Source organism: Gastrolobium bilobum, unplaced genomic scaffold (assembly GCF_033153095.1).
Source record: "Gastrolobium bilobum isolate Gb01-03AN ecotype WA unplaced genomic scaffold, APGP_CSIRO_Gbil_v1 utg12850, whole genome shotgun sequence".
NCBI lineage: Eukaryota > Viridiplantae > Streptophyta > Magnoliopsida > Fabales > Fabaceae > Gastrolobium > Gastrolobium bilobum.
In genome coordinates this window covers 36620-52658 of record NW_026897757.1, presented here as the reverse complement: position 1 = coordinate 52658, position 16039 = coordinate 36620, and the positions used below count along the sequence as shown (strand labels likewise).

General features: G+C 34.7%; 1 protein-coding gene across 5 annotated transcripts; it reads right to left on the bottom strand.

Annotated features, from left to right (window-relative positions):
* Positions 1–5441: 5441 nt before the first annotated feature.
* On the bottom strand, positions 5442–14240 carry LOC133309961 (protein MODIFIER OF SNC1 1-like). 5 transcript variants are annotated; one of them, XM_061510829.1, is made up of 12 exons: positions 13963–14240; positions 13075–13152; positions 12715–12795; positions 12579–12623; positions 12109–12478; positions 11488–11590; positions 10536–10607; positions 9099–10407; positions 8727–9015; positions 6066–8643; positions 5916–5972; positions 5442–5785 (listed from the first exon to the last, which is right to left on the bottom strand). In XM_061510829.1, the coding sequence occupies exons 2-10, from the start codon at positions 13104–13106 to the stop codon at positions 6175–6177; spliced, it is 4770 nt and encodes a 1589-aa protein (XP_061366813.1). In that variant the 5' UTR covers positions 13107–13152; positions 13963–14240; the 3' UTR covers positions 5442–5785; positions 5916–5972; positions 6066–6174. The 5 variants fall into 5 exon arrangements, with proteins under 5 accessions (XP_061366813.1, XP_061366814.1, XP_061366810.1 ...); XM_061510830.1 differs by having other exon boundaries at positions 5442–5975; positions 6066–7702; positions 7742–8643; XM_061510826.1 differs by having other exon boundaries at positions 5442–5975.
* Positions 14241–16039: the final 1799 nt, after the last annotated feature.

Below are 16039 nucleotides of genomic sequence, written 5' to 3'. Positions count from 1 at the left end.
AAATCATTTTGATAATTATAAACATTCGAATTTGATGAGTTTTAGAAATTTCCCTTGTGATGCTGTGATTAAGTTTAGTGTTTAAAAGTTTGGGTATTCAGATATACAAAAAAAAAAAAAAAAAAAAAGTTTGGGTATTCATTTTAAGACGTTTTGACCATTGTAGCCCTTATTAAATAATTAATTATCAAATTGATTTTGATTATAAATTATTTTAAAAATTTAACCTCTCCAGAAAACATAACACTAATCTGTTTGACTGTTGACCATCAAGCCTACCCGTTTTTTTCCCTACCCAAATAATAAAGGGGATATCCGGATATATTTCAAAATTCTGAAAAATTGTTCGAATTATTTACCCGGATCGGGAAAAGCGGGGAAAAGCAGCTGCCCGAATAAATAATCGTAGCTTTTCCTTCTCCATCGATGCTTTGGATTTTTAAAGTTAGCGTTAGGTCCGGTTTGTTGGGGGTTATACTATAGAGTTCTGCTTTTATTTCAACGTGAACGGAGGGGTACAAAAACTTCGAAATACAAAAACTATAGACAACAATGGACTTGGCCAGATGCGGTAGCAAGAAGCGAAGTAGAAATAGCTAAAGTAAATTAAAGTCGTGGTGGTGATGTTTCACCGGAGGCAGGGTTTGTAACTTTCGTGATATAATTCATTAAAAAAGGGCAATTTTTTCCGAGAGGAATTCACAGACGCTACACTTTTTCTTCCTGGTGTGACCATTAGGAAAAGCAAATTTTGTTTATTAATTGTTTAATCAGTTAATAAATTAAATTGAAACTACGGAAATGAAATATCTTGTTTCAAATAAACGAGAACAAAGAATCAAAATTCCAAATTGCAGACCAAAAAAATGAAAAAAGCAGTGTTTGAGAAAAAAAAAAGAGTTTAGTGAAAAAACAGAGCACCCCATGAGGTTAACGCGCAAGTGGATGCTGAGCTCGATGAAGAGCTCATACATCTGGCCTAGATCAGCAGCGTTTCCATGAGAGTAAAGCACTGTGGAAGTGGCCATTGGGTGCCGAATGTAGAGTGCCACAATCTCAGTGCCACGGCGTGTTGGAAGCTTGAGAATTTCAACGTTCTCGCGGTGAGGGAATGGAGTGAGGAGAAGAAGGCCAGTGAGTTCGTCAGTGACAAGCTTGTACGAACATTTAGCTCCCTCTGTACTGCTGGATAAATAATTCAGACATTTTTTTGGAATTTTAAAATATACCAGAGCATCTATTTGATTATTCGGGTTGAGAAAAAATTTTAAAAAATATCTAGGTAGAGAGGGAATTACCCGAGTAGGCCTGATGGTCAACGGTCAAACAGGAGTAGATTGATGTTATATTTTTTAAAGAGGTTAATTTTTTAAAATAATTTATAATAACATCAATTTGATAATTAATTATTAGACAGGGGGTGTTTGTTTCGAGACTTTTCTCCACTTTCCTAACTAAGTGCAAAAGGAATTTTGCATTTCCCGCATTTGGTTCACCGATTCATCAATTTTACCCATCTAATTCACTTCCCTATCAATTGACAATTACATGTAAAAACCAATAAAAACACTGTTCCAGAAAGCATCTCAAGAGGTGGTATTTCTATTAGAAAACCGGCTAAATTTTGGTTTGTGGTACAAAAGGATTATTTTTCCATCAATATTTTATCTTCTACCAAACACATATTCAGGAATTTCATTCAATTTTCCTGGTAAAATTTTGTCCAACCAAACAACTTTTTTAAAACTTTCCTATCTAACTCACTTTTCCTCCAGATCCCTAGTATTTATATTTCCCTAGTATTAAAAATTTTCTCCCCAACCAAACACTACCTAAAAGATACGTTGGGTGATTTTATATCTGTTGGTATTTATGCACAAGGGAAACCAAGTAATGCACACTATGTTCGAAGGAAAATTACTTAAAATGTGCCGCCTAACCACCATAAATCAGAGGGATAGATGATATTATATTACATGTTTTGGTTAGTGTGATACTGTCTTGTTTTATTATAATGATGTTAAAAGTAACAATAAATATAAATAATTCTCTAACGAAGTGAAGTTCTTCGACTAAAGTGTGAAAGCAAACATATAAAGAAATTTGAATTAAAGCAAAAATGATATAACATGTAAGGCACTTACTTGATTGTGATTGTTTACGAAGTTGCATTGGATGGTTTATTCAATAATTAGTTATATTATTATAATTTAATTATGACTATTTTATTTTATCATATTTGCATCAATTATTTCGGATATGTCTTTTTATGTTTTACACTATCTGAACTTATTATGTGATTTAATTAAAGTTTTTTTTTTAATTTCTCTATTGGTTAATGGTTTATTCGTCTAATCTGGTTTGAACTGGATATGATTATTAAGGTCATAAAATTTTTTCCTATCAAACTTTTCAGTGACTATTTCAGAGATCTTATTCTTAGCTTCTATTTTTTTTTATGGGGAAGGATATTGTGACAACCAAATTGTGTTACTATCAAGTGACTATCAATCAATCTCACCGTTAGATCGATTATGTTGATCCAACGGTTATATTTATTTCCATCTATGTATGGTCATGATTCCTCATATTTAATACTTTATATTTATTTTCACCTTTGTATGGTTATGATTTTTCATATTTAATGCTTTCACTTTAAATATGGGGAATCATGATCATACAAAGATGAAAATAAATATAACCGTTGGATCAACATAATCGATCTAACGGTGAGATTGATTGGTAGTCACTTGATAGTAACACAACTTGGTTGTCACAATATCCTTCCCCATAAAAAAAAAATAGAAGCTAAGAATAAGATCTCTGAAATAGTCACTGAAAAGTTTGATAGGAAAAATTTTTATGACCTTAATAATCATATCCAGTTCAAACCAGATTGGACTATTCATCTTGTTCATACCAAGAGGGAAAACAACAAATGTGCTCATTGGTTAGCTAAAGCTGGGCAGACTAATAATCTCCATTTCAAGATTTTTAAAGATCCTCCTCCTCAGTTGATGGAACTTATAGTTGCTGATGCTAGAAATATGTCTAGCTTGTTAGTTTCTGATTTGTATTTTCTTTCTGTTTCTGGGGCTTAGCCCCTCTTTATTTACAAAAAAATATATATATATATACTTTCTCTTTTTTTATAAGCAAAACTTTACTCAAACATAATTTTATAAAAGAGCATATTTTATAATGAAGAAAAAAATTAAAAACTAAAATCTCCCAAGATGAGTTTTATTTTTTTTTGGAGTTACCCAACTCTAATTATCTCTTTGAGACGAGTTGGCTCCCTCCGGTATCCCCACGAGCTTCGACTCTTTGAGCCGGCTATGGATAATCCGGAGTGCGGGGGAACAATGATGGCTAAAATTATATCATTATTCTAGACTTTAATTTATAAAGTTTATCATTTACCTAATAATAAATCATTTCAGTTTCATCCCTTCAAAACCCTAAGAAAAACTTTATATAATTATCAAATAACTTTTAATTTTATGTTTTAAGCTCTCTCTTTTTCAACTTTTACTTAAAAGTAGCTTTTAGCTTTAAAAAAAAATTGTGTCAAACAGGATACCCAACATTCAAATTCAAAATTATTGGTTAAACTAAAATAGCAAGTTCATGCTTAGTAATTAATAATGAATATTTTCTAACTAGTCATTTTAAATTCTCACCTTATTCGTGATTTTATATATCATGTCATAACCATCTTCATCTAAGCCATTAAGATTGGTCTAGTGAGGAAGAATTTGGATAGTTTATATTAGATTATGTGTTCAATTTTCATTATTGTATCTGAAAAAAACCTATTCTCATTATGAAAAATATATTTTTCATAATACATGAGACAATTATCTCATATAATACGTAAAAAAAATAGGTGAGATCCATTAAGAGGAGAGAGAAAAAAATGAATTTCACCCATTTTTTTGTATGGATAAGATAATTTTATCTCAAATAACATCAAAAATATTTTTCCTCATAAATTAGGTTTAGATCCCATAAGAAGACATACGTGTCCAAAAGTTATTAAAGACATATACATTTATATTCCTGAGTAGGAATAAATCTTTGGTACTATTGATGTACTTAGATTCAGTGCATCTCATCAATGAGAGCATTACACATCAGAGGAGAGAGAAAAAATTTGACCAAAAAAATAAAATTTTATCTAACATGTAATATTTTTATTGGTGAGATGTACTGAATCTTTGGTACAACAGTAGTACCAAAGATTTATTCCCAGACAATAGATATTAGATAATACCTCTAGCTATCAAACTAATGTAGGATATCATATTTTGAGGGATTAGAGGCTAAAAGATGTTTAATAATGCCTATCTAGACTAGCAATATAATATTGATATTGACGTGTATATTTATTTATGCATTTAACCATATAAATGACTATTCTAATATTTGTTGTTCATGTTGGCATAACATTAAAGATCACGAACAAAATTTATATTGCAACATTTAATAACACAAATTGTCAGTAATCTGATTAAGATATTATTTTAAGTCCTTCACAAAGTAATAATTCAACTTATTTTATTAACCTCATCTTATCTTAGAGCATAAAGTTATATGAATTAAAAAAAATGGAAATAAATACATACAACAAAATTACCAATATATATATATATATACACATATGGGAAGGATTCATTTATAAATTTTTGCAAATTAAAGTACATAATATAATTTATAAACAAAAAAATTTGTAAATATAATCCTCTCCTGTATATACAACAAAACTCGATTGAATCAAGCAATAAAATTAATTAACTTTAACTATTAAAACCAATTGTTCGTTTAAAAAAGAAAAAAATATTTGTCATTAAACTTTTACATTCTGACTTTTCCGCAAAATTAAGAAGAGACAGAAAAAGACAACATTGTTGATGAGAGAAAATATTAAAAACAAACAATTATATATTCTGTTTCATTTGAAACACACAAAGTTATTGACAATCAATTTTCTCTTAAAAAAATGCTTTCTACTTTTTACAAACGAAAAAAGAATTTATCATTTTAAAGAACACAATTTATGTTATTTTAAATAAAACAACCATATTTTGATGTTACAAAAAAAAAATATTTCTATTTTTACTGCAAAGTTTATTTTTCTACTGCACTCACATAAAAATAAATAAATCTCACTGTAAGGAGAAGAGAAAAAATATTAATAAAACTAGCTCAATTTTATATGAGTATGAAAAATCAAACCCATATATTTATTGACATTTTACAATCTCTCCTTAATGGAGAGAAAAAAATAGAGATTTGTAAAAGAAAAAAATATATAAAAAAACCATCAAATATACACCAAAACAGAAACATTTTACTTAAAATTTAAATGTCAACTATTTTTATTTTATAAATATATTAATACAATTCATATTGTTACATAAAATATTTTTTAAGACATTATCCACCTCGACCTGTTAACCAAAAATATCGCCCGTTAATGGTCTTAGTCCAGTTTAAACAATACTGAACCAAAAGATCCATTAACTTTTCAAACCCCAATCCTCCAAACGCACACCAGGAAAGAGAAAAAACCGAAAAAACAAAGAAAAACTAAAAACATTACTTATTAGCTTACTCCTCTGATCAACTATGGACTGGTCATTATCTTGATTCAAATAATAATTGACTCAGACTGAGCATACACTTGAGCACATTTGGCATATATTCCAGCACAAAAATGACGAGGAAAAGTGCACCGTGGAAAACAATTACATAAAATCTCTCCTTGGTGTCCCTGTTATCCCTAGTAATAATCGTTGAAACATGTCAATTGTTCCATACTTCTTCAAGAAACAAAATGCCATCAAATTACTATTTTTCAGTCAGATACATTAGAAAAATAACAATAAACCACAAGGCACTAACAATCAAACCTTTTCTTCCCCCAGCCCCCCAAAAAAACAGGGGCATCATCTTCGTCGCTCCTAACCCTGCTGAATACATACCGACCATCAGAACATAATTGACGTGGCTACATTTACAATTCAAAATTCAAACGTATCAGAAGCCCAGACTTCATATACCTGAAAACACAGCTGAACAAACCAGCACAGTTACTGGATGTATGGCTTCTGATGGAGCACACAGATGACCACCTTAAGAAAGTCTCTCCACTACTGATTAACACAGCATCTAATCAACACTACCCTGGCGTCCATAAGAGTTTCCCCCACCTCGTCGTGAATGAGTTTGTCCTCTCTCCCTAAATCTTCCACCACCATGGTTACCATGTTTAGGTCGTTCAAAGTTCTCCAATTTGCTGTCATCATATGACCCAACAGGGTGATACTCATAATGGAAGTTTGAGCCCTGCCTTTCTCGGTTTGAAGGTTGGTTATGATGATGTCTGTAATCTAGGGCAGGTGATTTCAAATCTCCACGAGTTTCATGTCCTCTTCCAGAACGATTTTGGTTTCCATTTTTCCCAAACCCTGATGATGGGCGTTGCTCATGCAAAATATCCACACTTGTTGGAGCCTGCTCAACCAAGCTAACAACTACCTGACTTGGGGAGTGCGGACGCCTTTTTGCTGGAGCATTTTTCCTCTCTTTTTTAGCCTCTTGATTCCCAACCAGTGCAGCTTCTCCAGCCTTGCTCTTTTCAGCGACTGATTGATCATGGTGGGGTTGGGGTCCATGAGTGTTAGAACTCTTGCCATGGCCTGCTGGAAGAGATTCACCATCATGAGTGGAATCCTTTTGGTTAGCTCCAACAACCACTGAACTAACATTCTGATCACTGGGTCTGTTTCCTCTCTGATTATTATTAGATGCTTGAGATTTGGGTTGCCATTGAGATGTCAAACCTCGACTATCTTTAAAAGCAGCACCAACAACTGGTTGACCATGCTCAGAGGATGAGGTAAGTGTTTCAATTTTCTGTGTCTCCCCAACATTTTTTCTACGATCAACATCATGGTTCACCCCTACACCCTTATGTCCTCTGAAAGGAGCCCGCCTTCCTCTGATTGTTGCTGCTTGATCTTTAATGACAGGAACAGAAACCAAAGCACCTGAATCATGATTGTCGGGATTGTTTGAACCATCAAGATCACCAGCATCATTAAAATGCTTAGATTTTCCTTTTTCAGACTTATGATCATGAGGTCTCGGAACATTTGGTTCAGAGTCTAAATCATGGTCCAGTCCATCCTGCATCTCATGCACATTAGTTGATTCTGTTAGATTTAGTTGCCGCCATGATCCATGGACTTTTCCCTGCTTAGTATGTCTTCCATCTCTATTTTTAGACTCCATTGCAGAGCCCACTCTTCCAACAACTAAATTAGTATGCTGAGCAACATCGGGGCCCTGCAAATCAGAATCAACTCTTCCAACACTATCATCAGCAGGATCCTGACTGATTGATGAAGCCACCTGTTGTATGCTTCCTTGCTGAGCCATTTCTTTTGCAACAGGTTTTGGAATATATCTCTCCATTTCTGCCCTCTTATTTTTTAAATTATGCACCTGCTGATCATTCTTTACAGGATTAATTGCCTCAATTTTACTGTTCTCACTTGATTCGTCTATGACCTCAGTCTTGTTCTGTGCTTTAACAGGTGCCCACATGACAGCATCACTCCCATGGAGTTTCTCTGCTGGTCTATTAGCCTGCATATTTCTTGGCATCCTACGAGAATGCTGTGATTTCCACTGGCTATTCATTCTACCATGGGATTCCTCATTTGCTAAATACCTGCGTTGCTCTGAAAACTGATTTGGATCTTTAGACAAGGGTTCTGGCTGATTTGGGCCCTGATCTAACTCAGAGTCAGAAGCCTTGGACTTATCACTTTCAAAAGAACTTTTGGAAAGATTGGCTTCTTTTGGTATTGCAGATGGTAGTGCAGCCAGAGATGAACTTTCTTCAACTTTGTGTTTGTTTTTGCCATTCCTGTTATTCTTCTTTTTCTGGTTTACTGAAGACTCAACCATAGCAATTGAATTAATGGGTAAGTCAGAGCCACTGGCTAAACCAACTTCATTTGTAACAACGCCAGATGACAGAGAAACATTAACCATTGTCTCATTCTGAACTTTTGGGGCAGTTGAGGTGGTAGAAACAACCTTATCCCTGTATGGTTTCTCTAAAGGAAGATTCTGCTTTTGTTTATAGCTCATTCGCTTCTGCTTTGAGGCAATATTCTCGTGAACTTGTAAAGGTTTAGCGGCATCAGCACTGTTAACATCCTGGTGCAAGGTCACTGATTGATTATGATTAAAAGCAAGATCTTTGCCAGAATTCTTGAGCATCTCTAAAGGTGGCGCACTGGACAAGATTGGCGATTTTTCCACTTTATTTATGCTGGTATCATTAATTGGCCTGACAACATTGGCATTACAATCTACATCTGAACTGACCACTCCAGATTTGCCTGCTACAGCAACTGTATCAGAAGGTTGTAATTCCTCTTGCTTATTCTGGATAGCAGTACTTGTAGCATACTCTTTCTCGGTTGACCCTTCCACTGCTTGAGAACGCCTGTTTAACTCATCCAACTTAGCACGAGCTTTAGCCTTTTGCTTTCTTGTCCGCTCCTCCTCTTCTTCCTGCAGTTGCTTAGTCCGTTGCCTAGCCAACTCTCTCATTTTGGCACGCTGATGAGTCTCAAACTGTTTGTATTAGTTTTAAATGTACAGAGGCTTGCAAGTAGTAAGCATAGAAATGGTGTATACATTACCTGTTCATGGCTGTCAGCAGGATCAGACATGGTTTGAACAGATTCTCCATCGTGCCTTTGTACAGATTCTCCATCGTGCCTTGCTTGGTTATATGACCCAGACCTATCGTAGGTCTCAACAGATATCCGATTGTCACCCACAAGAACATTAGATGCTTCCAACAGTTCCCCTGATGAAGCTGAAGAATCTTCAACAACAGATTTCTTTCCCCAACCATCAGCATCTTGATTGTTTAATCTTCCCCTGTTACGATGATCACCTCTACCTTGCATGCCATGAGCAGTTCGCCTGTGAATAAGCATTTCAATACTTTTCATCAAGATAAACAAACCACAATTACAGCAGTCAATACCAAGAAGTTATGGCCAAACCTGGATGTGGCTGTTCCACTGGAAGACAAGGATTCAAAATTCTTTTCTGCACCAGAAGCACCCAATTCACGATGGGCTGGATTTATAACTTCATTGGCATGGGTTCTTGCAGGAAACAAAACATCAACACCAACTTCATTTACCACATGGTTTACAGGAGAATTACCACCATGAAATTTATTCCTCTGTTCCTCTCTATTTCTAGCAGATGAATTATCCCTGGCTTTTGCATTTAAACCCTCTATCTTCTGAATCAGACTGGCATCTTTTGGAGCAGATGGCCTTTGGGGGATTTCTAGCATATCAGAGGGAGCACCATCAAATTTCCTTGCTGAAATATCATCAGATTTCTTGATGTTTCCTGAACTTTCAGGAAATTTGGCCTTAATGACAGAAGAACTAGATACTTGAACTTGTGAAGTCTGAGAAGAAGCTTCTTCACCATGAGCACTTTTACTCAAATCCATCTCGTTCTTTATGTAATCTGATCTCCGCTCATTCTCCCAAACTGCCATTCTTGGTTGGTCCCTGCCATTAACATATGCTGCATTGGTTGTCTCTGAATCCTCCCAATGTACTGGTTCATTTTTTCTGTCGGACTCGTGTTGCTTAAGAAGAACTCTGTATGGTCCAGCAGTATCAGGAGGAAGACTAGATTCCACTTGCTCCGAGGCCAAGTGCTTCCCAGCAACAACATATCCACCAGATCTACCTTGTGAACTCCCAGGTTCAGGGGGATTTTGATTTGGGTGCCTATTATAAACAGGGGGTCCAGCAGCCATTCCCATGAAAGGAACATCTCGTTCATTTGAATTGCAGTAGCCAATTGGAGGACTGTAATACCCCTCATAGGCCACTGAACCAGGAAAAAAGCCAGGTCTGATAGGCATGCCTGGACGAATATAGGCATCAGGCATATGAGGCCTGTACACATCTCCATTCTTATGGTGTCCTCTTGGTGCAGTCCCAGGAGGGGGAACTTGTGGGGGGTTGGCAAGACCAGTAGGCGGGATATGTGGACGATAATATGGAAATGGTTCAATTGGAAAGCCACTTGGAGCAACAGGATTTCCAAATGGAGGACCACCGGGGGGACCCCTGAACCAAACACAAGCTTGAGGATTATTTACTGGAGGGCCATGCCAAGCATCATAATGTTGGGGTGGAATACCAGCATTAGGGTAAGACTGGGAATTTCCCTGCCATTTCTCTATGCCAGGCCTCACACCATCCTCGTTGTAAGCCTGGTAATCTCTTCTCCAAGAATTTACAGTTCCGCCCTTCATATTTGCATTTACAGTAACTTCATCTGTAATATCAGCAACATACAATATCTTAATAGATGAAAGAAAGTCAGATCCAATCAGCAGAAAAAGACAAAATAAAAATGGAATGGAAGGAACATGTTAATATAGAAGCAAGAGCATGCAGACATACCAACAACAGAGGTTTCATTTATCTCTTTCATGGGCCCAGAAGATGAGCCAGGGCGAGCATGAGAACTGTGATCTGCCAACGGTTGATGAAAAATTTATCCCAAAATAAAATAAAATTAAGAACCTAGTAGTGTGCCAAATGATACTAATGCGATCTTTATATTTATACAATTATTTCTAAACAACTAACCAGTAACATCTCTGAAATCAACTTTGTTTCAAGATAACAATTCAGTATTGCAGTATAATTATTCGACAATAAATAAAAATTAATAGTTTACTACAACCATCTTTATCCCATTTTAAAACCCATGCAGCCATATGACTCTACAAGATGAATTACACTCTCAACACTAAACCCTCGCTCCAACACACGGTGGAAAATAAAAATAATAACAATATGACAGGAGGCCTCAAGTTAAAAGAAAACATATGTGAGTAGGGCCCATAGGGAAAGAGTAGTAGGCCCATTAGTGGTGCATAACAGATCTAACAGATTGGAGGGGGATAAAGAGTGCGGCGGTGGTGACTGGTGGGGAGTGAGGGCCTCTCGAATACCCCCCTCTGTTATGTGTTTCTGTTTCTTTTTCATTGTTAATTTTCCTTTTCTGGTGTACTGTCTTCTGATACAATATTGATATCAGGATTATAATCAAATATACACTTGTGTTTCCATCCCCTGTTGTGTGTGTTCTAACAGAATACCTTCATAAATTGTAAGTCCTCTACCAAGTCATTTCCAATATTAGGCTAGCAGCACTTCTTCAAGAATGTATATAGGATTTTCAATTATAAAACTTCAATACAAGATGTGCTGCCCAAAAACTACATAAATGTTAAAACCTTTAACCTTATTGGCGTAGTAAAATATAATGGCTCCAAGTGTTTAAAAGGGATAATATATATCATTAAACAACATAAACAAGAAATCCTAAAACTGAGAATTATAATACCTAGTAACTCCGAATTCAGGATAGACTTGTCCTTATCAGAACCAAGGGTTGGAAAGTCTCCAGAGCTCAGGGAAAATACATCATTCTTGGGTTGTGTAACTCCCTGCATTTGTACAAAAAGTGACTACTATCACCAGAAGGGCTAGCAATGCATACAAAATAAAGGCAGCCATAGGAAGGTGGGGCTAAGAATATAAGGACTATGTCAAACACAAAGACAAAACATCTACTTTGTCAACAACCCAAAAAATAGTGAATATAACTTCTATACCACAGATCTTAATCGGTAAATCATAATACAACAAGATAATAGCTCTTACACACAAATACCAAATCATAGCTACACATGTGCATTAAACAGTAACTATGCTCAGCAACAAGGTGTTCACCATCCCCAAACCAATGAAAATTTAGGCGAGAAGTGGAAATTATTTAACAACTGTAAAACAAATTCCCAGGTCAATTGATGTAAAGACAGACATCTTAAACACTTTATTGAATAACCCAATGAACCTAGATTCCTAGAAACAACGACAATCATAAAATTATATTTAAAAAAATCTTCAAAAGTAACTAATGGTCGTACTCAAGTTTCAAGCATAAGTAAAAAAAGAAACCTACCAGTTTCTCTGTGGTCCTAGCAGCATTCCAAGCAACTGAATTTTCATTCAAGGGTTCAGCAAATCGAGACAGCTGTGAGCTACCAGGTCTTGTTTCTGCACTGCGAGGACGCAATGGTGTCAGTGAAGACTGATTCGTTGGCAGTGCCCCAGATGCTGATGAAGGCCGAGAATTTGACCCCCATGCATTACCAGTAGGCTCAAGAGCCCTATCACTACCAGCAGTAGAAGGCCGTGTACCACTTCCACCAGATGATGGACGAGCACTGAGGTGACTGGGTGAACTAGTACCATCAGTATTTGGGGACAGAGAAGAAGACCCCCATGCATTTGATGCAGAAGATGATCTACTACCCCAGCTGACGGTACCCCTAATCAAAATAAAGACCTCCCGAGCATCAGCAATCCAGATGAAGAAGAACAAAAGCAGCAGAAAGTCATATCATTCAGGTCAATAAAATATTTACTCACTTGGGGACAATCTCAACATTGGGGTCAAGACCATGATTTTCTAACCTTCATAAAAGGGAGAGGGAAAATTTTCAGATGGTAAACCAACCACATTAGTTAACTGAAAAGAAAAAGTGTTCAGCCAGAAATCAAATACCTCTGACTGGGTAAGTTGATAGGTTTTGGAACTGCAACTTTCCCTAAAACAGTCATACCACCTCTTCTGGAAGAGGCCCATCTGTAACAGCAATAGCATCATCAATTTCAATTTTCTTTTATTCATAATTCATGCACACATTGTAGGAGACTACAACTTGAAACCTCAATTGAGGAGACATGCGGTTACCAACTTACCATTCGAACCATATAGACAAATTTTCTACAAAAAACAATATCACTATATGATTTTCATTCCAAAGGGGTATTATAATGCATCCTTGGACCTCCTACACACTACCTGAAGCCCTCACCACTAGTTCATTGTGGTGGCTTCCAAAGCTCACAAATGAAAACGTACCTTCGCTCCCCGTTCAACATGCTTGAAGTCATAGCCTAGTTGCCGCCACACGGTCATTCAAGCCAATTGAAAGGCCTACTAAGAGAGACAGAGAAACACAATTTAATTAATATGATGTATTGCAAAATATTCATGTTCTATCAAGGGTTTCTATTTCTAACCATATTTTCTGCAAACACATTTAATACTATGCAACTATGTTCAAAGTTCAAACCACTAAAAAAAAGGACGTGAACTTCATGTAATGAATCAACTGATATAGGAGAGTCTTTTATCATCATGATCGTTCAGTATTTGTTAATAGCACCAGCTCACTAACATAGTAAATAAATGTAGGTATAACACTTGCAGTCACAACCATGTACTATACCAAGTCCACCAAAAAACATATCCCAGAACCATTAATATTCAATTCCACCACAACCAATCATTTGAAACATATTCCACGATAGTGATCTTTTCACCAAAACACATTAAAAAACAGAGCCAACAAAAGCAACACAAACATTTCAATAACGACTGCTCATCAACAACGATAGGATCGGCAAGAAACACCCAACAATCACATAAGCATAGCATGTTCAGAATGAAGTTAAAAGCATAATTGATAATAGTGAGGCCTTTAGATCATCATTCCGCAGAAAACGAAAAAATATATATATACATAGTTGCACAAGAAAGGTTTCATTATAAAACAGATTCTACACCGGTCCAATTTTTTTTTCTCGAATAACAAAAAACAAGATTAAAATCCCGCAGCGGTTGAAGTTACAGTTGCCAAAATGACAGTTCTAATTTTTTCCCCACACGCAATATATTTTTTCCCCTTCGTTTTCTCGGGAATCAATCGCGGATGAATAATAGTTGGAAGTGGAAATGAAAGTGTACCAGATATAACTGGGAAATGAGTTGCCTCGTAGAAACCCTAGAGAAGCAATTGTAGAAAGCTGCGAAGAGGAAGAGAGAGAGAGAGGGAGAGAGAGAGAATATGCGATCCAGAGGATAGGGAAATTTTGTGGAACGCGTGGAGAAAAGAAGATCTGTCGAAGGGGGTGGGTTTGGGCTGTGGGTTTCGGATCGGAGAGGAAGAAGGGTGAGAAAGAGAAAGAGAGATAGAAAGAGAGAGAGAGCTCAAAGGAGTTCGCGTACGTAACACAGTTCAGTTACCACCCGTGAGAAAATTGTTTAATTGATATTGCTACACTTCAGAAATCATATTAAATAAGGTTTACCCCTTATACCAAATTTATACGACACTTATTTACTAAATAATTTATTTATTTTTTTGGTGTGAAATATTTTTTTTTTATCTGGGGAGGAAAATGATCGAACAAATTATTAGTTCGCTTTAATTCAAGTGTGGTGGCTCATTCGGTAAATTATTAGTTCCCTTTAATCCAAATGTGGTGGCTCAGTTGGTAGCATAGAGAGTGAGTGATGGGAGAGGACCTCGGTTCGAATCTCGCCAACACCATTTGGGGAGGGACATAAGTACCGTAATCCTTGGACTCGCACCCGAACTCTCTGGATTAGTCTCATAGTCAACTCAAAGAGTCGAACCCGTGGAGATACCGAGAATTCTGATTCGCCTCAAAGAGATCATTAGAATCAGTTAAAAAAAAAAATTATTAGTTCGCTTCTTAATTTTTTTCACGTTGCTAATTAATAAATAAAATTTTGTTAATCAATAAAAATCTGTTGCGTGATGCGTCAGTAATAGAGTATTTTGAAAGGGGAAGGATATAAGTATCTCCAAAAAAATTTGTTGCATGATAAATAGACTATTTTGAAAGGAGAATGATATACTTATTATCAAAAAAAAAATTAATCTTTACAACTAACTTAATCATTGTTAATTTTCATCAATCGGACAGTTATAATTTATTAAAAATTATCGAGTCATATTTATTAATTAATTATTAATTTTCATAAATTATAACCGTTAGATTGACAAAAATCAATGGTAATTAAATTGATTGTATATGTAGTAAATTTTTTTGGTGGTAAGTATATCCTTTCTCATTTTGAAAAGATAAAGATTATACTTATAATTTTTTTCTTTTTATAATTATTTTTTTATTGTTACATTAAAATTAAATTAATAATTATAAAAAATACGACGTGAAAATGATTGATTTGATTTTAATTCAATAATAAAAAATAATTTTAAAAATTATAAAAAAAGTTATAAATATAATTTCTTACCTGGAAAATCGGGATGTAAAATATGATATATTTTTGTGTTATAGAGGTAATTCATTTTTTCGATAAACATATAACGAAGGTGTCTCCTACTTTTATTTTTTTTCTCTCTAATCATTTGTGTATCTTTTTTATTTATTTTTTTGCATTACATGAGAATTAAACAAACACCACTACACTACATACACCTAACACACACACCTCAGGCTAATCCTAGTGGATTTTTTTATTATTATTTTGTTTCCCTAACATAAAATAACTTATCTACATAAGTGTAAAAAAAAGATTCCTACATTTTTATAGTTTTTCTCTCTTGCTCGATATGTCTTTTAAGAGTTCCAATGAGTTATTAAGTATTTATTGCTGCTATATTTTTTTAATACTTTTAGATATTTATCTTAAAATTAATAAACAAGTATTTAATAAATCATGTTGAATATTATATCCACAAGAAAAAGATGAGTTGGAAAAAAAATATCAAAAAAAAAAACTCGTTAAAATAAATTTATCCCAATAAAAATGTATTTCAATTCTAATAAATTAAAACTATGATATTTTAAATTAAATTAAACTAATAATAAATACAACAAATTTAATTTAAAAAATCTTATTCAATAAAAAATTCGTTCTCATTAATTAAAAAATTAATAATAAAATGAATTAAAAGCGAGAAATTTTTTGTTTTTTAAAAGATATAGAATATATCATTTTAAATGAAAAAAATACATAAATTAATACTTATTTATTTAAATTATTTTTAAAA

Coding starts and splice junctions, on each gene's coding strand:
- LOC133309961 (XM_061510826.1), bottom strand. CDS start 13,106: ATGACTTCAAGCATGTTGAACGGGGAGCGAAG. Junction 11,591..12,108: donor CTAGGACCACAGAGAAACTG/GTAGGTTTCTTT, acceptor GTACAAATGCAG/GGAGTTACACAACCCAAGAA. Junction 8,644..8,726: donor CTGCTGACAGCCATGAACAG/GTAATGTATACA, acceptor GAGACTCATCAG/CGTGCCAAAATGAGAGAGTT.